We start from the raw sequence: 21,212 nt of genomic DNA, 5'->3' as shown, positions 1-21,212 counted from the left end.
AGCCAGCTCTTGGACTCTGACCTGGTCCAGGCTGCTCCAGGGATGGCCACCCTCCTGAGAGCCTCTGCCCAGCACTGGGCCAGCACTCAAAAGGCCGGCCTGCTGGGAGTGGGTGAGGAGAGTGCACTGGGGAAGGTGAAAAGGCTGGGGGTGAGGGGTGTCGGTGCCACCCCCAGCACCCCTGAGGGCGGCCCTGACCAAGCTTCTCTCAAATGCCTGGGCCCCAAATGCGTCCTCCTGTACACCCTCCATGGAGCAGCGGGCCTTCCAGTGAGGCCCAGGACCCCAGGGCTACCCCTGCCTTCCCAGGTCTCCTGCTGGGTCCCAGGGGCCAACGTGGCATGGTGGGAAGAGCTGTCTTTCCTCTGTTCTCGGGCAGCCAAGCCCCCAGGTGTGGCCCTGGGAATGTCCCAGCCCTTTCTGGGCCTCATTTTCCCCATCTGGGGATTACAAGGTCAAATGAGACTGGGCGAAGCCTCAGTGAGGGGTGGGTCGTGTGGCAGCCTGGCCATGCCCCATGCAGAGGTGGACTCAGCCTGCTCTCTCACCTGCCAACAGGGGTCTGGGAGCACACTGTTGAGCTCGGTACCTCAGTTTTCCCATCCCAAGGGGCTGAAGTGAGGATCAAGGGAACTCCTCGCTCAACTTGGGGCCAGACCCATGGATGGTGACCACAATGCCCCTTTCCCTGCAGGCCGTGTTCCACATGCAGTCGGTGAAATGCCTTAAGTGTCAGGAACAGAAGCGGGCAGTGCTGCCGTGCCAACACGCTGCGCTGTGTGAGCTCTGCGCCGAGGGCAGCGAGTGCCCCATCTGCCAGCCTGGCCGGGCCCACACCCTCCAGTCGTGACCCTGCAGGCCTGGCCCAGCCTGGCCCAGATCTTCTCACCTAGGACTTTTTAAAGTATATATATATATATATATATATATATATGAATATATATATATATATGTGTATGTATGTATGTATATGTATATGATTATGTATATGTATACATTTCCGTATGTGTGCAGGTATGCGTGGTGGTGTGGACAGTGTCTGTGTGTATATCTGTACATAGATATAGACACACACTTTAAAAGACTTACCAAGCACTTTTTAAAAGAAGAAACTATTTTGCAGTCCTCCCCTACCCACTCCCTGCCCTTCCCACTCCCTGCCCTTCCCACTGCAGAGATGACATCCCCTCTTCTCCCACTGGCCTTTTGGCAGAGAATCTGGTTCTGTCTCTTTTTTAATGTAGGAACTAACTATTTTTAACTTCTTCCTGGGGCCTGAGCAGGGAAGGGTGGGACTGGAAGGCACTAAGGGGAGGGGAGAAGCCCTCAGGGCAGGCCCTGCTCCCCCTACCTCCTTGCCAGGGCAAGGGTGGAGTGTGGAAGACATGGGTCCCCCAGAGCAGGCCTGGCCCCCAGCTGTGAGGCCTCAGGGAGGCCCGAGGGGGAGTGCTGGGGGTCTCAGCTGGCTTAGCTCCTAAGTTTACCAAATGTTAATTTAGTCTTGGGGAGAACAGCAAGGGCTGGAGGCCAGTGCTGCAGGGCCAGCCCCACTCCCGACACCTGGGCCCTTGAAGCTCCTTGAGGGGCAAGGCCCAGGAGTTCCAGCCCTCAGGTTCCTGAGGGTCCACCCTCAGTCCTTTCCCCCCTCCCCGGACTCCCCACAAGAGCCTCCCTGGCCCCAGGGCCGCCTACCAGGCTGGTACTCATTCTATGACCACCGCCCCCAACCAGCTGCCTCCAGCTCTCCCTGCCCCCTCCCCTCTCTGGCAGCTAGCAGGGCAATTGGCGGGGAGGAGTGCGGACTGAGGACCAAGGGGGCCCAGGCCCTGCCCTCCTACCCGGAGGGGCTCCGTATGCATTCCTTGGTGCTCTCTGAGTGCAGCTGGTGTCCCGCCCTGTTCTGGGCGGACGCCTGTGTGCGTGTGTGTGTGTCTGTCCAGTGTATATTGTGTCTTAGCTTCCATTTTAAAAATTGTTCTGTACAGAGAGAGATGCAGCAGGGGCGGGAGGGCAGAGTGGGCGGAGGGGAGCAGCCGCACCCCTCAGCACCGGTGTCTGGGGTAGGAACAAGAGGGCTGAGAGGGTCTGGTCCTGGCCCAGGCTCCCCCTTGGGCTCAGCACGAAAGGGCTTTCAATGAATTAAGTGAAAACTTTTTCCTTTTTTACAAAAATGCAAAAATCAACAAAGCTCCAAACCTATTGGAAATAAAATATGAACTTGCAGTGGTAGCTTGTTTACATGGGGGTGAGGGGGAGTGGGTCCCAAAAGAGGGCCTCTGAACTATGAGGTGGGCCAGGAGCCTTGCCTCAGCCATGGAAACGGCTGGTGCCCACACCCCTGAGGTGTGGTAAGGCAGCTGGAGAGGGCTGGAAACTTCCTGGACCCATCAGGCCCCAAGACAGTTCAAGTGCTCTCTGACCTAGGCCTAGGGGTTGATGACACAGGGACCCTTAGCCTTGGACAGAGGCCTCCCAGGCCCTAGGACTCTTTAGGGCTGTGTGGTTAGCGGTGACTGGCAATAGGGCCCGTTAACTGTTTCTCAGAGGAAAAGTGTCTTCCCAACTGGGCATGGTGGCGCATGCCTGTGGTCCCAGCTACTAGGGAGGCTGAGGTGGGAGGATCACTTGAGCCCAGGAGGTCGAGGCTGCAGTGAGCCATGATTGCACAGCTGCCTCCAGCTTGGGTGACAGAGTGAGATCCCATCTCAAAAACAAAAACAGGCCGAGGCGGGCAGATCACTTGAGGTCAGGAGTTCGAGACCAGCCTGGCCAAAATGGTGAAACCCCGTCTCTACTAAAAAAAAAAAAAATACAAAAATTAGCCAGGTGTGGTGGCACATGCCTGTAGTTCCAGCTACTCAGGAGGCTGAGGCAGGAGGATCCTTTGAACCCGGGACGCAGAGGTTGCAGTGAGCTGAGATTGCCCCATTGCACTCCAGCCTGGGCGACAGAGTGAGACTCCATCACAAAAACAAAAAACCCAGTGCCTTCCCATTGGGATGATTTGCTGGTAGGACCCAGAGGAAGTCCTGCCTTCTGCCTTCTTCACCCCACCCTGCCCCTGAGGGATGAGGGGCTGAGGCCTAAGAGGTACGTCCTCCCTCCCACCTCCTCAACTAGGCTGTGCCGTGGGGGTGAGAAAACACCCTGGTGGGATCCTCTTTGCATGGTCTCGGGCCTTGGATGTCATCTCAGCTAACCTAGACTCCTGTCCTCATTTTGTGCAGATTCAGAGGTTCTGACATGAAACCAGGGTCACACAGCTAGGATGATGTGATGACCAGGCCTCAGGTTCTGACACCCCCCAGGCAGGGTAGGGACCCAGCTCCTCTACGCCCTACTGTCTCAAGAGCAGCCTCTCAGCCTCAACCTACACCCCTGGGAGGCCCCTGCTCACTGTGCTCCCCCGAGGAACCGGTCCCTGTCCTGGGTGTCACCACAGGAACTGGTATGCCTGGTAAAGCAATTTATTCAAAGCCCACGGCCAAAAATCACCCTAGCCCTGCCTCTGCCTCAGTTATTTCCACACCTACCCCCCTGCTTTGTAGCTACCCCAAGGTGGCGGTAGCTCAAAGTCCCCTGAGGGCTGGGGAGGAAGCTACCCGGCCTGGCTCGCATTCCGGGCCCCACTGTAGGCCAAAGGCATATTTTAAGAGGACAATAGATTTGTTTTTATTAATTTTTTTGCTAAGAAAGTTTCTAGGTGGCAGGTGCTGTCCGGGGAGGGAGCATGCGCAGCAGACACAGCGGCCAAACTGTCCTTTCTGCTTCCGTCTGTCTGTGCCAGCCCCGCCGCCTGCCAGCTCTTGCTCCCTCAGAGCCAGAAGGTTCTTGGCTCCAGGCTTCCTGGCCTGGATGCTGGCAGCCCCTGGGGAGAGGAACCAGGCTCCCTGGCCTGGATGCTGGCAGCCCCTGGGGAGAGGACCCAGGCTCCCTCTAGTAATGGCCACCACCCTCCCCCCAGGGCAGCTGGAGCCTCATCTTTGGCAGGGTACCCTCTCCCTTTCCCAGGAGACTCTGTGCCTGTAGCCCTGGTCCCAGTGAACCTGGCCCCCACCCCAGTGGCTGGAACAGGAAGGCCAGGAGGCAGATGGCCCAATCCCCTGCCCACCACAGCAGCTTTTCTGAGAGGCGGGCAGGGGCAGGGTTTGCTCCCCCTGGTGCTGGGATGTGGTAGAGACATTGCAGCCAGGGCTGGAGGCAGGGAGGCGGGAGTAGAGATGTCGCTGCTGAGCCCCCATCACCATGGAAGGCAGGGGAGGTCTGCACTCTGGGCACTCCGCATGCTGGGGCTCCCCAAGTGTTAGCCAGGCTGGAGGGCCGCGATGTGGCGGGGAAGCCCCAGACCCTACAGGAAAGCCCTTGCAAGTCCCCACCGGGGACCCAGCCCCACCGCAAACCTCTACGGCTACGGTGCAGGCCGCAAGGCATGCTGGGAGGCCTGCTTGGCCCGGTGCCGCCGCAGCCTCACAAAGACCTGGGCCTCTCGGTCACCCTTCCGGCCCTCCAGCAGCTGCAGGATTGGGTCCCCTGCGGAGAGAGGGGTTTGGGGGTCAGATGCCAGGGGAGAGGGCAGTGCCTGATGGTGGCAGAGAAGAGTGTGTGGGGGGGGTACACAACACTGCTCCATCTCCCCAACAACCTGGAAGGAAACAAGTGACAGACCCGCGCCAGCCCAGCCCAGGAGGTGGTCTGACAGACGCATCCGGTCGCGTAACAGACAGAGTGCTGCTGGGACGCTGTCCTGACTGCAGCGAGGGGCTGAGATGTGCCTGAGGTTTGACTATTACCTTTTTATACGAGAACCTAAAGCTAGCAAGTTAACCTTTTCATGCCTCGGTTTACTCATCTGTAAAAGAGTGCTAATAATATCTGCTTCGTTGGCTGGAATGCATAAAGTGCTTAGCACTTGCTCATAATAAGTGCACAAGCATCAGACCGTTGCTGGTATCAAAAATGCTCTGCAGGGATGCGGCCCCGCCGAGTGAGATCCAGGCCCTTCTCCCCAGTTAAACTTCTTGGTGACTTCCCCATGCAGGGAGAGTCACGTTACGCTTAGCTTAAAGTTCACTGGTCTCTTGATTAGACCGAGAGATGGGCCGTGGCTGTCCCACTGGCTCCCGTCTCCAGGGAAGCTGTTCTCCGACCCTGGCATCACCTCTCTGGAGCCCCTGCCTGAGCTTTACAGGCTCCCGTCCCCGCACCACCCTGCCCCGGGCTCAGGCCTACCGTTGGGTGCGGGGTACGTGAGGGGCAGGCGGGTCTGAGGCACCTCACCAGGCTCCTCAGAGCCACTCAGCCCGGGCACCTCACGCAGCGGCAGGAAGGCCTCGCCTTCCAGGTCGTCGGCCCCCAGCGTGTCGTAGTCCAGCACGGTGAGCAGGAGGCATGCCCCAGCCTTACGGCACGGCTCAGCAGGCACCAGGCTGCGGGGAGAGTCAGGGCTCTGCTGCCGGCCCCAGCACAGCCACCCCAGCCTCGGCACATGGGTTCACCCGCTTGGTGTTGGGAACCAGCCAGGGTTTGGACTGCAAAGCCAGCTCTCAGCCTGGCACCTCTCAGCCATGTGGTGCAACGCCTGCTCTGACCGTGGGCTGATGCTTTAAACCAGGGGTCCTGTGTTCCCTGTTCACCTGTGCTGAGGAACTGGGAGCAGGTTACTGAGAACCTCAGAGACAGGACCCTTCCCTGGAAGTCCCTAAGGTAAACACCTGGGAGTCCACCCCTTCCCCCAAGGGAAGCAAACTTTTTTTTCTGAGACAGAGTCTTGCTCTGTCACCCAGGCTGGAGTGCAGTGGCGCCATCTTGGCTCACTACAACCTCCGCCTCCCGGGTTCAAGTGGTTCTCCTGCCTCAGCCTCCCGAGTAGCTGGGACTGCAGGCGCGTCCCACCACACCCAGCTAACTTTTTGTTTTAGTAGAGACGGGGTTTCACCATGTTAGCCAGGATGGTCTCGATCTCCTGACCTCGTGATCCGCCCGCCTTGGCCTCCCAAAGTGCTGGGATTACAGGCGTTAGCCACCGCGCCTGGCCCTCTTTTTTTTTTTTTTGAGATGGAGTCTCACTCTGTCGCCCAGGCTGGAGTGCAGTGGCACCATCTCAGCAGCCTCTGCCTCCTGGGTTAAGCAATTCTCCTGCCTCAGCCTCCCAAGTAGCTGGGATTACAGGTGCCCACCATCATGCCCGGCTAATTTTGTATTTTTAGTAGAGACTGTTGGCCAGGCTGGTCTTGAACTCCTGACCTCAAGTGATCCGCCTGCCTCGGCCTCCCAAAGTGCTGTGATGACAGGTGTGAGCCACCACATCCAGCTGCAAACTCTTGTCCCAGGTGCCCCATCCCTTGGGCCCAAATGTGGCCATCTCAGGGGAGCCCCTTGGCCCCAGCCAGGAGGAGCAGGCCTGAGGGAGCCCAGTGGGGGGAGATGAGGGGAGGGACTGGGAGATGAGGGGAGGGACTGGGAGATGAGGGGAGGGACTGGGAGAAGAACGGGACCCACTCACAATTCAAAGGTCTCATCAAACAATGGGTGAAGGTCCTTCTTGTGCTTCTGGGTCTCCCGGGCCGCCAGCTCAGGGAACTCATGCCTGGGCTCCAAGGTCAGCTGAACAAAGGGGTCGCTGGAGCCTGGTAAGTGGCCGGGGAGTGTGCGTCAGCTGAGGGTCTCCCAGGCACCCCACCCCAGCAACTATGCTCTGCTCAGCGGCACTGACCCCTCTTGGTAACTGGAGGAAATGCACCCAGAGCTCCTGCAGGGTGAGTGAAGCCCCCAGGGTCGCTGAGACAGGAGGGCCAGGACGGGACCATGGAGAGTGGCCAAAGGGCAGCCTCCACTCACCGTTGGAGTCCAGGGGCAGCAGGCTGGAGGCGCTGAGCAGCTCCACACGCAGCTTCTGCTCAGAGGCGCGGTAGGAGGCCTTGACTGTCACAGCCCCCAGCTCCTCAGAGGTGGTTTCTGCCTGGGGTGGGGAGCAGGGGCAGGGTCAGCAGGGTCACAGCGGGAGCGAGGTGCTCCAGGGCCTGCAGAGGGCACAGCGCGAGGGAGGGGCCTCACCTGCTGCTGGATTCGGCTGCAGAAGTACTTCCGGATGAGTTCCCGGCTGGAGGCCGCCTGCAGCTCCAGGTCCCTCTGCAGAGCCTGGGAACATATACAGCTGAGGATCCACCTGGACTGCACGCCCAACCACAGCCCGGGCCTGCCCTCCAGGAGCTCACTGTCAAGGGTAACATGTCCGTTTGAAATGGAAAGTATTGGGTCATGGGACAACGGGCTGGGGCCACCCTCAGGCCAGACAGCAGGAGAGGCACAGACAGGGCTGGCTTCACAGGCGTGCTTCCCCGACCCCGCCCCGCATGCGGGCACACAGCGCCCCTGTGCTTAGGAGGACCCAGGCTTGGTTTCAGGTTCTGTCGTCACCGTTCTCAAATTTGTATAACTTTTGAATAAGGGGCCCAGTTTTTCATTTTGTACTGGGCCCCATAAATTATGTAGCCGACCCTGGACAAAGGTGAGTGCCAAAAGGCAGGCTCCCCGGACCTCCTACGGGGAAGCTCACCCAAAGCCCCTACCTGGAAGGCGGCAGTGTGCAGGGCCTCGGGCGGCAGGCCACAGCCCTCAGCGTGGAAGCAGATCTCCAGGTTCTGGGGGAGATATCAGAGGTGACCCCAGGCACCCTCCCACCAGGGTTATCATTGCTGTGACCGGTTCTGTTACCTGCAGGGCAATCTTCAGCCTGTTGGAAGCCAGGTATGAGCTGCGCTGGGCGGCGGCCGCCTCCACCAGCACTGTGAGCGTGTGGGTCCAGAGCAGGGTCAGGAGGCTGGGGCGGGGGCCGGAGGGATGCGGACACAGCACGGCAGGGCGGTGGCGGAGGAGGAAGCAAAGACGCTCTTGAGAAAGGGGAGGCCTCAGTGACCCAGCCCCACCCCAGCTCCTCCCACCCCCAACCTCCCCCTCCGCCTCCCACCCCAGGTGAGGCTGGGGAGAGGGTGGGTACAGGACCAGCAAGGGGCAGGTGGGGTCAGTCCTATCCAACACACCTCTCAACCTCAGTGAAGAACCCTCCCCAGCAGACTAACGGAACCCACAAACAAGGCTGGAGACAGGGAGGAGGTCAGGCCCCCAGTGACAACCATGATTTAAGACAGAAGCAGGCCAGGCGCGGTGGCTCATGCCTGTAATCCCAGCACTTTGGGAGGTCGAGGTGGGTGGGTCAGGAGGTCAAGAGATTGAGACCATCCTGGCCAACATGGTGAAACCCCGTCTCTACTAAAAATACAAAAATTAGCCAGGCATTGTGGCGCGTGCCTGTAGTCCCAGCTACTTGGGAGGCTGAGGCAGGAGAATCACTTGAACCCAGGAGGCGGAGGTTGCAGTAAGCCAAGATTGCACCACTGCACTCTGGCCTGGCAACAGAGCAAGACTCCATCTCAAAAAAACAATTAGCCAGGCATAATGGCATGCACCTGTAGTCCCAGCTACTCAGCAGGCTGAGGCAGGGAATCACTTGAACCCGGAGGCGGAGGTTGCAGTGAGCTGAGATCGTGCCGCTGCACTCCAGCCTGGGCGACAGAGCGAGACTCCGTCTCAAAAAAATAAAAAATATATATACATGGTTTAAGAAATAAAAACGGCCGGGCTCCAAGGGGCCCTGGCTTATACCTCTGGGGGTGGAACAGAACTCTAGGAGGGCTGCGGCCTCTTCAGGGCCCAGATTCCACAGGGAGGTGGGGCGCTGTCATCGTCATCGTCACTACCGCTAATAGTCACTGACCACTTCCTTTGTACCGACACCACGCTCAGCACCTCACATGACCCATTTAATCCTCAACAGAAGCCAGAACTACTCTCATCTGCACCAGGAACTTGCCCAAGGCTGCTAAGCAGTGATGAAGCCGGAGTCTGAACCCAGGTGGTCCAGAGCCCATGCCTGTTGCCTGGCATGCTGGGTCCCTGCTATAAGACACCCTAGCTAGAAGTTCTCCCTGCACCGTGGGCAGGGACCACCTGTAACCTAATGGGGGCAGAGGAGCAGTCAGGGAGGCCCTGAAGACAGGCCTGGGACTAAAGGAGAAAGGACAGGTAGATTTTGGCTCAGCCTAAGGAAGAACTCAAAGCACTCAGAGCTAGGTAGCAGGAAATGGGGAGGCCTGAGAAGTGGCAAGCTCCCCGTCCCTGCAGCGAGCCTTAGCAGAGCCTGTTGCACCCCATAAGGGAGGTCACCAAAGGGATTCACCTCCACCCCTCAGAACGGATGCTGAGGCCCAGGCAAGAGGGGCCGTGGGAGGAGAGGGGGAGGTGGCGAGCGCACCCAAGGCAGGGGCTGCTACACCCCTCAGAACGGATGCTGGGGCCCAGGAAGGAGGGGCCGCGGGAGGAGAGGGTGAGGTGGCGAGTGCGCCCAGGGCAGGGGCTGCTACAGACCTGCTGAAGTTCTCCTGCACCAAGTTGGTGTTCATGTAGCAAAGCTCCACCTCCAGGAACTTCATCAGGGGTAGAATGGCCTGGGGAGGGAGATGGGGAGCAGGTGTGGCTCCGGCCCATGTTGGCCCCACCCCCATCCCCTTCCCCTGACCTGGAGGGAGGAAACAGGGCCGGGAATCGTTCTGTGAGAGCAGTTTGTAGTGTCTGTAAAAGGCCGGCCTGCCCACCTCTCTGCCTTCCCCTCTCCGTTGCTCAGCCTGTCCCAGCCACACTGGCCTCCTCTACAGCCCTGGAACCTTCCAGGCATGGTCCTGCCTCAGGGTCTCTGCCCTTGCCGTTCCCTCTGCCTGGAATGCTCTTCCCCTAGAACTTCTCATGCCTCCTCCCCTTGCTTCCCGTAGGTCTTCACTCAGTTGTCACGGCCTTCCCTGGCCACCATCTAAAAATACAACCCTCTGACACTTCTCAGCCGCTTCTCTGTTTTAAATTTTCTCTGTAGACTTATCATTATCTAGCACACTGCATGTGTGTGCACGCGCATACACGCCTGTGCAGAGTTAATAGCTATAACTATCACTATAGTTATGGATACTTACTGTGTAGCTCTTTTTTCACCTCCACTACTAGAACGTGAGCTCCAGGAAAGCAGGTATTTTGTCATATTGTTCACTGACCTATCCCCAGTGCTTAAATCAATGCATAGGACAAAGTGGGGACCTAATAAATAGTTGATGAATGAATGAATATCCTTCTACCCGCCAGTCGAAGGTGTGCATCATGATATGCCCCCACTTACAGGTCAGCTGGCTTGTGTGAACAGGACGGCAAAGCTAGGAGGCAGCTGAGAAGGATGTGCACCCTGGCCTGTTTGGCTGCAAAGTCTAAGCCCTCCCCAGCTGCAGCCCCCTCATTGACTGTCAGTGCTGGGACAGCCGGTGGAGTGACCCAACCCGTTCCTGTGAGCATCCCAGGAGGAAACTGAAGCCCAGGGAGAGAACATGCTTTGCCTGGTCTGGGGGACTTATCTTTGACACCAAGGCCTTCAATGACCCCAGATCTACAGAGCTGGCAGGGTGGTGAAGGCCAGCAGGCAGAAGGGCCACTTACATCCTCAGGCAGGACGGACTCCCTGACGCCCACCAGTTTCTGGATGTGCTTGGCGATGCCCACTTCCAACTGGAGACACAAAACGGAAGAAGGAGGGAGGTCAGGGCATGAGTTGGGGATGGGAGAGTTCCTTAGGGCCTGAGTTTAGACGCACGAAGGGGTCAGGGCTGGACATTGGCCCAGGTGCTGCTGGAGCCAGGTAGGCTGAAGACGGGATGGGATGGGGTGACTGTGCGGTCGGACAAGGTACCTGCTCGGCCAGGGTGCGGACGCCAGTGCGGATCTCATGGCCCAGCCCAGCCAGCGCGCTCTGCAGCTGGGCATGCAGCGTGTTCTGCAGCTGCCCCTGCTCCAGCACGGCCCCTACCCGCTGCTCCAGGGCCTCCCATGCCAGCTGGGCGGGCAACTTGCCGATCACCAGCCGCAGCTGCTCCATGTCATTCACCACCACACACAGCTGGGACAGAGATGCAGAGCTTCCTGAACTGTGCCCAGGCTGGTCCCCACACCCAGCTAGACTCCCAGCCTCAGCTCTGGCCTTACCATGTTGGCTGCCTGGCCTTGGTCCTTCTGGCCTGAAGAGAGCTCGCGGGCCCGGGCCTTTATAAGGCTGCAGTACACCAGGGCCAGGCGACAGGTGTCCTAGGGTGGGGTTGGACAGAGGGAACTGATCCATGGGTGGGGCATCCAGGAAGGGCAGGTGGGAGGGCATAGGAATTTCAGCGACTTGGGGGATTTAGGATACAGGCCTTGGGAGGCTGCCTGGGTTGAGAGCACGGGAGAAACGGTGGGTGGTAGTGTGGCTGTTCTAGAAAGAGGGGGAAGGACACGTGGAAGATGCCGCACCTCCACAAACTTGACGGTAATCATGAAGGCCTCCTCTGGGTCTGGCCAGTCCAGCTGCCGGGCAGTGTGGCTGATCTGGGCAAAGCAGGTGGATAGATCCACCGCTGATGTGCTGTGCTTGGTCAGTTCACCCAGGGGCACCAGCTGGGGGAAGGAGGACTCAGGATACTGCCAAATCCACCCCCTTCCCTCCTTCCTTCATTCATAGAGCAGCTACCATCACCAGGCACAGAGCTGGGCAGGGAGCTTCACAAGAGACAAGCACGGCTCCGCCCAGACCCCCAGGCTTCAGGATCTCAGGCAAAGTGAAGCCACAGCCCCAAGGATATCCAGAGGCAGCGTTTTGCACAAAACTGACCTCAAGTGCACCCAAAAGGGATGTTCAGAGCGGGTTACTGGCTTTTACTACGCTTTGGAGGTCCAGGCAGAACCCAAGCCTCACCCCCAAACCGGGGCCCCGCCCCCCGCCCTGGCCGCGCCCCCACCTCATCCATCTGCACAGCGCGCTGCACCCGCGCCAGGGCCTCGTTGTACGTCTTCTGCAGCCAGGAGGGGATGGCCGGCTGGAACCAGCGGTGGAAATTATCCAGGGCCAGGACTCCATCCCTGGGGATTGCCGGGGCTCAGCGTCGGGAAGGCTGGGGCCACCGTGGGCCCTGGGGCCTCGTCCACCCTCCCCTCCCCTGTGCCCCTGCAGCCGCCCACAATTGGCCTGCTGCCCACCTCTCTGAGGAGCTCATGCGCAGCTGGCAGAGCTCCTTGAGGCTGATGTAGAGCTGGAACAGACTCTCGCCCATCTCTGGGGACACTGCATCACCCACAGCCGTCGTGTGGTCCTGCACCCGCTTGGCCACCTGCAAAGGAAAGGTGTGGAGGGCGGGGCCCACAGCTCTGTCGGAGGGCATGCCCTAGAGACGGGGGAGGGACTCACCAGCCACTGCAGCTCCCGGAAAGCCATGGAGAAGAGGTGGATCTTGAGGGTACTGGAGGAAAGGCAGCAGGTGTCACCCAGTGGCATACACCAGGGTCCCCATGGTTCTGGCTCTGAGGCAATGCCCCACTACCTCCCGACCTGGCTATCTGCTCACTTGTGGAAGATCTTGTCCCATGTGCGCTGGCACTGGTGCAGGTCGCCAATGACATCCTGTACCAGGCCCAGCAAGGCCTTGCCTGCCTCCGGGATGCCCTGCAGAGACAGAGGTGGGCTGGGCAGGGCTGCCAGAGGCAGGCACCACCCCCCATGCCCCCCTGCCCTCCCCCTTGCCCAGCCCCTCACCTGCACCATGGGTTGATGGTGCTGCTGCTTCAGGTGGAACCATTCAGTGGTGCCAGTCTGTCGACAAAGAGGCAGTGAGCAGGGAGGGACTGCCAGGCCCAGGCGCTGGTCTCCCCCATCCCCAGCACGAGTACCATACCTGCAGGGCCTCTGTCACCAGCTGGGGCAATGGGGCGGTGTTGGGGCACAGTTCTCCGAAGGCCTTCATCTTGCACATCTGTACCAGGACCCTGCAAGACGGAAAGAGCTGTGTCGAAAGTGCCTGCTGCCCCACACTGCACTCACTCCTCCAACAATTCTCCCACTCCTGCAGGCACCCCAGCTGCTCCCTCATCCCTGACCCCACCGAGGAAGAGGAAGGCAGCCACTGACCTGAGAAGAGACTGCAGCCGGGCTGGGGAGTCTGAGACAGAGAGGGGGAAGACAGAGCGGAACCTCCGGATGAGGGAGAGGCCGTAGGTCAGCAGGGAGCTGAATGAGGCGGCCAGCTCCTCCTGCTGAAGAGCCAGGAGATGCTTTAGGGGCCTAGACAGCTGCTGCTGCTCCCCTGCCCCTTCCCTGAGTCCTGCCTGCCCAGTGCCCCTTGCCACTGCATGCCTACCTGTTCTGCCTTGAGCCGACCCTGGATCCACTGGTACTCGATGCTGGTGATGGGGTGCAGGAGGCAGCTGCTGGGGAACTCCAGGCTCTGGTAGAGGCGGCTATAGGCCAGCCACTGCCTGCAGGGGACAGGAAGCCCTCAGCTGGGCAGGGAGGAGGAAATTGCCTTCCCCTGTTCACCCAGCCTCAGGTGGGGGGAATCACCTCCCTCCTCCAGGGCCCCTGGTGGAGAACCATCCACCAGTACAGGCTGAAAACTAGTGGCTCAATAGGACATGCAGGATTGTTTTTGTTTTTGTTTTTGTTTTTCTGAGATGTAGTCTCACTCCATCACCCAGGCTGGAGTGCAGTGGCGTGATCTCGGCTCACTGCAACCTGCGCCTCCTGGGTTCAAGCGATTCTCCAGCCTCAGCCTCCCAAGTAGCTGGGACTACAGGCATGTACCACCATGCCCAGCTAAATTTTTTATTTTTAGTAGAGATGGGGTTTCACCATGTTGGCCAGGCTGGTCTCGAACACCTGACCTCAAGTGATCCACCCGCCTCGGCCTCCCAAAGTGCTGGGATTACAGACATGAGTCACTGTGACCAGCCAGGATTTTTTTTCTTTGTTTCCATAGATGCTTTTCAAATTGCCCAGATTGAGATCTTTGTGATTTTAAAACTTTAGGATTTCTTGCTGTTTTTGAAAAATTGGATTAGCTGGGCACAGTGGCTCACACCTGTAATCCCAGGACTTTTGGAGGCCGAGGCGGGTGGATCACCTGAGGTCAGGAGTTTGAGACCAGTCTGGCCAACATGGTGAAAACCCATCTCTACCAAAAATACAAAATTTAGCCGGGTGTGATGGCAGGCACCTGTAGTCCCAGCTACTTGGGAGGCTGAGACAAGAGAATCACTTGAACCCGGGAGGCAGAAGTTGCAGTGAGCTGAGATTGTGCCATGGCACTCCAGCCCGGGCGACAAGAGGGAAACTCCAGCTCAAAAAAAAAAAAAAAAAAAAAAGGAAAGAAAAGAAAAATAGGATCTATGGACCTGAGCCTTCGTGCACATGTGGGAAGCATCAGCGAGAACTTCCTTTCAGATGGTTTGGGGGGATGTCACACAAAGGAGGTCCAGTGGGAGGGCAGAGGATGGGGGAGAGGAGCAGCCTGGGGACAGGCCGAAGTCCCTATTGGACACTGCAGCCACCTGCATTACTGTACTTGGGCCCTGCAGGCAAACCAGGCCCCTCCCCATCTGGTGCCTGCTCCAGTCTCCAGCCGCACCACCATTCCACCCTTGTCTCCGAATCACCCACCTACCTGAGGTCCTAGCAGTACACAAGCTGACCCCAGCCCAGAAATGCACTCCCCTGGGCTCCATCCGCCTCCCACACAGACTCCAAGTCACAGCCCAGGCCTGAGTCGGCATCCTGCTCCTGTTCCTCCCCTGCCCAGCACTTGGCTGTGTCCCATCTCTTTTTTTTTTTTTTTTGAGACAAGCCTCGCTGTGTCACCCAGGCTGGAGTGCAGTGGTGCGATCTCAGCTCACTGCAACCTCCACCTCCCGGGTTCAAGTGATTCTCGTGCCTCACCCTCCCGAGTAGCTGGGATTACAGACGTGCGCCCCCACACCTGACTAATTTTTCTATATTTTGTAGAGACGGGATTTCACCATGTTGGCCAGGCTAGTCTCAAACTCCTGACTTCAAGTGATCTGCCTGCCTCGGCCTCCCAAAGTGCTGGGATTCCAGGCGCGAGCCACCATGCCCGGCCGGCTGTGTCCCATCTCTGCCCTACTCACATGCACTGGAATGGCTGTGACCCCCCGTGCCCTCCCCGGCATTCCTAGGACTTGACGTGAGTGGCCCTCAACATAGATTTGTCCTTATCAGCGCGTAGTTTTGCTGAGTTGAAGGCTATGGCATTGAGAAACGGGGCTGGGGTTAGGGACCGGGTCCAAATTCAAATGCCCAGGACTCAGGAGACGAAAGCAACTGAAGTGGGCCCAATGGCAGCCATGATGGGCAGAGGCACACACATCGCTCTGCTCTGTCCACTCAAAAAAGCAGCAAAGGCTGGGTGCGGTGGCACGCGCCTATAATCCCAGCACTTTGGGAGGCCAAGGCGGGCGGATCACGAGGTCAGGAGATCGAGACCATCCTGGCTAACACGGTGAAACCCCATCTCTACTAAAAATACAAAAAATTAGCCGGGCGCAGTGGCTGGCGCCTGTAGTCTCAGCTACTCGGGAGGCTGAGGCAGGAGAGTGGCGTGAACCCAGGAGGCGGAGCCTGCAGTGAGCCGAGATCCTGCCACTGCACTCCAGCCTGGGCGAAAGAGCAAGACTCCGTCTCAAAAAAAAAAAAGCAGCAAAATGGCTCGGTGCAGTGGCTCATGCCTATAATCTCAGCACTTTGAGAGGCCAAGGCAGGCAGATCACCTGAGGTCGGGAGTTCGAGACCAGCTTGACCAACATGGAGAAACCCCTAAAAAATACAAAGTTAGCTGGGCGTGGTGGCGCATGCCTGTAATCCCAGCTACTCGGGAGGCTGAGGCAGGAGAATCACTTGAACCTGGAAGGCAGAGGTTGCATGCAGTGAGTCAAGATTGCACCATTCCACTCCAGCCTGGGCAACAAGGGTGAAACTCCGTTTCAAAAAAAAAAAAAAAAAAAGCAGCAAAATGATGGCCCTGCAGTTCCAGCACTTGTGTTTCTTGAGAAGCTGGAGATCTGGATGGTATGTCAAATCTCCAGATAGCTTTTTCTAACATTTTTTGGAAATGAGGTCTCACTGTGATCCGGGCAGGAGTGTTGGTGTGATCATAGCTCACTGCAGCCTTGAAATCCTGGGCTCAAGTGATCCTCCTGCCTCAGCCTCCCAAAGTCCTGGGATTACAGGAGTGAGCCACCGCATCAGCCGAATCTCTAGACTTTTTAAAGTTGGCAACTGATTCAAAACTTAAAACACACATTTTGGGCCAAAGGGAACTCTGCTGAGAATTACACTTTGGGCTACCGGCTTGGAGGAGGGCAGGGGGCGTGGGGGGCTGGTGGCTCAGGGGTTCTGCCCAGGGCTGTGTACTCACGCCATGGACTGGTGGAAGTCAGACAGGTCCTTCTGTGTGGCGTGCAGAAAGAGGACGGTGGCAGCCTGGGGACTCAGTGACCCGTCCCAGGAGGTGCTTCCCGCCTGAGGGGAGCAGGTGGAGGAGTGTCAGGACCTGAAGGGCAGCCCCGGCTGCGCCCAGCCCCGGGAGGGCAATACCTCGTGCTGGGTGACCTCGTGGGACACAAGCTGCTGCAGGAGGTGGAGGTGCACGGTGTAGCTGGGCTGCGAGCGGCTGGCCGAAGTGGCTCTCTGCAATGAGGCCTCTGTGAGCAGACAGGGCCTCACACTGGGTGCAGCCAGCCCCCCAACCCAGCAGACCACCGCAAGAGCTGGGCACGGCCACTGGCCCAGTACCCGACCTACCCGCTTATGGATGAGTTGGAACTGGAGGTGGCACTGGCCTCGGTCTGGGTAGGTCTCAGTGCGGGGTTCCAGGGGGTACCACTGGTCCTCTCGGCAGCGCAGGTCCTGACAGGCGGGGATGCCCAGCCCGTGAGCGTCAGAACCTCATAGAGTCGGGGCAGTGGAGGCGACAGGAGGTGGACCCCAGGCTCAGCTTTGTGAGGACACAGAGCCTCTCCCCAGAACCCCTCCCAACCCCCTCCCTCTGCCTCGCTCCTGGGCCCCTTTCCTCATCCTCCTCACCTGCAGCCTCAGAACCACGTTCCCCAGAAAGTCGTCCTGGCCTTTGTCCTTCCGGGCCTCTTTAAAGATCCTGCGTCAGGCAGGGTCCCATAAGGGGGACGCAGCAAGGGTCGGAAGGGATTAGGCTGGAATCCACCCCCGGCCGCAGCCACCTGGACCCCAAAGGAGCCTGCACCCCAGCATCTAGTGTGCATGTTGGGGGATGGAGGGCAAAAGGAGCCCCAACCCCTTCCCTGTGAGCCCTGCAACACGAACCTGCGAAGCCCATGCAGATCCGTGAGCTCCCCAAGCTTCTGTCGGACAGACTCCACAGTGTCCAGGTCCCTGGCAGGACAGAGGTTTGAGAAGGAAGCAGAGAGAGTGCCTACGACCTCTTCCAGGAGGAGGTTCCGCCTCTCTCACCCCAGATCCCTTCCCTTCCCATCCCTAGTGGCAGGCCAGGTCACTCACCACATGTCCAGATGAAAGCTCGCATTGGTGATGTCCTCAAACTCCCTGTATGGAGAAAAGGGCATGGTTGAGGGCCCTGGAGGGTGGATGCCCCCAGACGAAGCCATAAGTGACCACAGCCCAGAGCCATGGAGTTGTAGCCTATCCCTGCCAAACTTCCCTCCTCCCAGCCGCATCCCTTTTTTTTTTTTTTTTTTTTTGAGATGGAGTCTAGTTCTGTCCCCCAGGCTGGAGGAGTGCAGTGGCAGGATCTAGCTCACTGCAACCTCCGCCTCCTGGGTTCAAGCAATTTTCCTGCCTCGGCCTTCCAAGTAGCTGGGATTACAGGTGCCCGCCACCACACCTAATTTTTATATTTTTAGTAGAGACGGGGTTTCACTGTGTTGGCCACGCTGGTCTTGAGCTTCTGACCTCGTGATCCGCCCGCCTAGGCCTCCCAAAGTGCTGGGATTACAAGCGTGAGCCACCGCGCCCAGCCTTTTTTTTTTTTTTGAGACAGAGTCTCACTCTGTCACCCAGGCTGGAGTGCAGTGGCGTGATCTCGGCTCACTGCAACCTCCGCCTCCCGGGTTCAAGTGATTCTCCTGCCTCAGCCTCCTAAGCAGCTGGGATTACAGGCATGCACCACCATGCCCGGCTAATTTTTGTACTTTTAGGAGAGGTGGGCCTTCATTGTGTTGGCCAGGCTGGTCTCAAACTCCTGACCTCAGGTGATCCATCTGCCTCGGCCTCCCAAAAGTGCTGGGATTACAGGCATGAGTCGCTGCACCTGGCCCCCACTAATTTTTTTCTTTTTTTTTTTTTGAGATGGAGTGTCGCTCTGTCACCAGGCTGGAGTGCAGTGGTGCTATCTCGGCTCACTGCAACCTCTGCCTCCCAGGTTCAAGCAATTCCCTTGCCTCAGCCTCCCGAGTAGCTGGGACTACAGGCGCCCGCCACCACGCCCGGCTAATTTTTTGTATTTTAGTAGAGACGGGGTTTCACCGTGTTAGCCAGGACGGTCTCAATCTCCTGACCTCATGATCTGCCCTCCTCAGCCTCCCAAAGTGCTGGGATTATAGGCGTGAGCCACCACGCCCGGCCTTTTTTGTATTTTTAGTAGAGATGGGGTTTTGCCATGTTGGCCAGGCTGGTCTCGGTCTCCTGGCCTCCCAAAGTGCTGGGATTACAGGTGGGAACCACTGCACCCATCCCTGCCTCCTTTCAGGTATGGCTTCAGGCACCCCCAGACTCACCCACAAGGGCCTGACCCTCCTTGCCCCATCAGCACGTGTGGCACTGATGTTGTTCTGTCCCATCTGACCTACTGTCCATCTAGCGTGCCTGGAGACGGGCTTCTCCTCTAGTCTTTGCCCAGGGCCAAACCCCCTCCCCTGAGCCAGGACGACCTACTCATCTCATTGTCTGGGGCAGACCCTGCTACCCAGGAAAGACCTGGACAGAGTGGGGGCTGGAGCACGGCCACGTACAGGATGAAGGTCTCGTCCCAGACGGGGTTGAGTGTCTGGGTGATGACCTGCGTGCGGTGGGTCTCCTCCTCGGGGATGGTGTGCCTCACCACAGCCTTCTGCCGCTGCCGGGACCCGGGGCTGCCCCCTGGCACACCTACCCCCTGCTCAATGCCCAGCAGGCAGTAGGGGTCGCTGAACCCTGTGGAGGAGTGGGGAAGACGAGGCAGCCAGGGAGTCGGCTGGGTCCCTGGCAGAGGCCCTCATCACCCCCGCCCGGGGCTGAGCCTCCTCCTGGGGAGAGGGAAGGGGACCAGCAGCATGGGGGGCCCGTGCTACAGGGCTTCTTGGAGGTGGGTGCTCCCGCCAAGAGTCCTGGGCCAGGCTGTGATGGGAGAGGAAGGAGCCAGGAAGAAGCCCCTCGGGGACCCCACCCCATGCTCACCACTGACATCTTTGCCCAGAATGCCCTTGGCCTGTTTCACTGTTGCCTTCAGACAAAATATTGGCTTCTGGAGGGACAGGAGGGACGGCCTGAGTCCCTGAGGGGGCTGGGCTTCCCAGGCCCCTCCTTGCCCAGGGGGACCCTGGCCCCAAGTTACCTCAAGCTCCCTGACCCGCTGCAGTGTCTGCTGGTGCTCCTCGGGTTCCACGTGGAAGGCCTGGTGGGGAGGCAGGCAGGTGGGTGGCTGGGGGCACCGGACAGGGCAGCTGCAGGAAGGGGGGTGGGGTGGGAGCCGGGCTCACCTCCTGCAGGTATCGCAGCAGCTCAGAGGCCTCCGTCACATGGTTGGGCTCAGGCTGACCCAGGCGGTGCAAGACAGTGTAGAGTGCGTCCTCGTAGAGCAGGGCCCGCTGAGACACACGGGGTCACCTTGGGGACCCCACCAGCCACCCCTGGCACCAACACCTCTCGCCATGGGCAGGACAAGGGCGGCTTGTGCAACGGAGGGAGTTGAGACCCAGGAGTCCCCTCCCCACCGCAAGTTGCTTGCTGCCATCAGCGTCGGCCAGCAGGAGGACACACAGCCGCCCTCCCCACCTCTGCACCCCAGCACTCCGACTCTTACCTGCTCGGGGGAGAAGTGGTGGGATGGAGGCTGGATCTGCAGAGCAAGGTGGAAAGGCAGTGTCCCGGGAGGCCCAGAGCAGGCTCAGATGGACAGGAATGGCTCCTCTGAGGCCTGAACCAGGCCAAGGGTATGGGGGCCCCAGCACCCCGGCCTCCAGCCCCAGTGATGCCCCGCACCTGTTCCCCCAGCAGGCCTCCTGGAGGTCCGTCCCTGGGCCCGCCGTGGCTGAGGTCCATGGGCGCCCAGCAGCGCGAGCCCTCCGCACCCGCACCCCACCTCCCTCCCTTCCCCAGAGGAAACAGCTCTGCTTATCAGTGGCGGCTGCTCCTCACCCAGCAGCGGAAGTGAGGCTCGGCAGCGGAGGTGAGGGGGGTGCCACGTCGGCCTGGGGGTCTGCTGCTCCCCGAACAGCTCACCCCACAGCAGGGACACCCCCACCTAATGGAGTCGGCTCCTCAGAAGCTGGAGGAGTAGGGGATGGGGTCAGGCCAACCGGGAGGGAGGGGTTCTGAGAGCCTCAGACCACAGGGCCTGAGGCCCACAGTGGCCCAGAGTCCATCTGGCAGCCCCTGCTCTGCTGGCCCAGGGGGCTGTCCCCAGGGTGGAGTAGGCAGGGGAGGGTCGCTGGTCCCCAGTCCCAGCCTTCGAGAGGTGGGGCCAGACAGCAGGGCACCCGCACCCGAGACCACAGTGCTCCCCAAGGCCAGCTCTCTCCCCAGTGAGGTCACTCCTACCTCCGGGGCCATTTGGGGCGGGGGATCCTGTAGATCTCTGACTCTGCGGCGCCTTATCTTGATGGCCTGGCGCAAGAAGGGAGGGCGCTGCTGCGGATGGGAGAGGAGTGTCGCCATGGTGGCCTTCTCTGCCCTTCCCTGTCCGCTGGTGTTGGGTGAAGACAGCGAAGCCACAGGATTATGCAAAGAGCCTGGGGCTGCCACCTTCTGTCAGGGGAAGTTTTAGGGAGGGTGGCTGGGAGGGACGGAAGGGTGAGGGTTTCACCGCTTCGGAGAGGCAGTCTCCCAGGCCCCCTGCACCTTCCCCAGCTGGGATCCCTACAGGACCCTCCTCTGGCTGGAGCAGAAGGTGGACCCCGTGGGCAGGCCTGGCCCCGCCCCACCCTCCTACAGAGGCCCTGGGAAGGGGACAACGCTCTCAGCAGGGGGCGGGGGGGCCCAGAACAGGCGGGCAGCATCCTGCCCCATCCATGTGCTGTGCCCAGGCTGGGCTGGACCCTGAGGGAAGCTGACCTGG

The 21,212-nt window shown here is 59.4% G+C and overlaps 2 protein-coding genes across 7 annotated transcripts in view; one reads left to right on the top strand and one right to left on the bottom strand.

The window, feature by feature from the left end:
• Positions 1 to 2,223, top strand: part of UNK (unk zinc finger) — a 40,759-nt gene extending 38,536 nt beyond the window's left edge. For all 3 annotated transcript variants that reach the window (XM_019026729.3, XM_019026728.3, XM_019026727.3), the window contains exon 16: positions 695 to 2,223. In XM_019026729.3, the coding sequence (XP_018882274.1) occupies positions 695 to 850 (156 nt within the window). In that variant the 3' untranslated portion in view covers positions 851 to 2,223. The remainder of the gene's footprint in view (positions 1 to 694) is intronic.
• Positions 1,838 to 21,177, bottom strand: UNC13D (unc-13 homolog D). 4 transcript variants are annotated; one of them, XM_055388892.2, is made up of 33 exons: positions 20,696 to 21,177; positions 19,959 to 19,994; positions 19,636 to 19,743; positions 19,491 to 19,550; positions 19,334 to 19,400; positions 18,910 to 19,090; positions 17,441 to 17,485; positions 17,246 to 17,314; positions 16,991 to 17,060; positions 16,709 to 16,813; positions 16,502 to 16,594; positions 16,323 to 16,426; positions 13,254 to 13,371; positions 13,025 to 13,149; positions 12,792 to 12,882; positions 12,653 to 12,709; positions 12,465 to 12,562; positions 12,308 to 12,359; positions 12,100 to 12,230; positions 11,862 to 11,982; positions 11,377 to 11,520; positions 11,074 to 11,172; positions 10,781 to 10,987; positions 10,531 to 10,599; positions 9,424 to 9,503; positions 7,714 to 7,819; positions 7,569 to 7,640; positions 7,054 to 7,137; positions 6,838 to 6,958; positions 6,503 to 6,626; positions 5,230 to 5,426; positions 4,401 to 4,530; positions 3,652 to 3,912 (listed from the first exon to the last, which is right to left on the bottom strand). In XM_055388892.2, exons 1-32 carry the CDS (start codon positions 20,810 to 20,812, stop codon positions 4,409 to 4,411), a joined length of 3,273 nt encoding a protein of 1,090 aa, XP_055244867.1. In that variant the 5' UTR covers positions 20,813 to 21,177; the 3' UTR covers positions 3,652 to 3,912; positions 4,401 to 4,408. The 4 variants fall into 4 exon arrangements, with proteins under 4 accessions (XP_055244868.1, XP_055244867.1, XP_018882271.1 ...); XM_055388893.2 differs by lacking the exon at positions 20,696 to 21,177 and adding an exon at positions 20,138 to 20,684 and having other exon boundaries at positions 1,838 to 4,530; XM_019026726.4 differs by having other exon boundaries at positions 3,652 to 4,530; positions 11,377 to 11,451.
• Between the last annotated feature and the right edge of the window lie 35 nt (positions 21,178 to 21,212).

The sequence above is a fragment of the Gorilla gorilla genome, chromosome 4 (genome assembly GCF_029281585.2).
Source record: "Gorilla gorilla gorilla isolate KB3781 chromosome 4, NHGRI_mGorGor1-v2.1_pri, whole genome shotgun sequence".
NCBI classification, from domain to species: domain Eukaryota; kingdom Metazoa; phylum Chordata; class Mammalia; order Primates; family Hominidae; genus Gorilla; species Gorilla gorilla.
The sequence above is the reverse complement of the archived record's forward strand: the minus strand, read 5'-3'. Positions and strand labels throughout refer to the sequence as shown.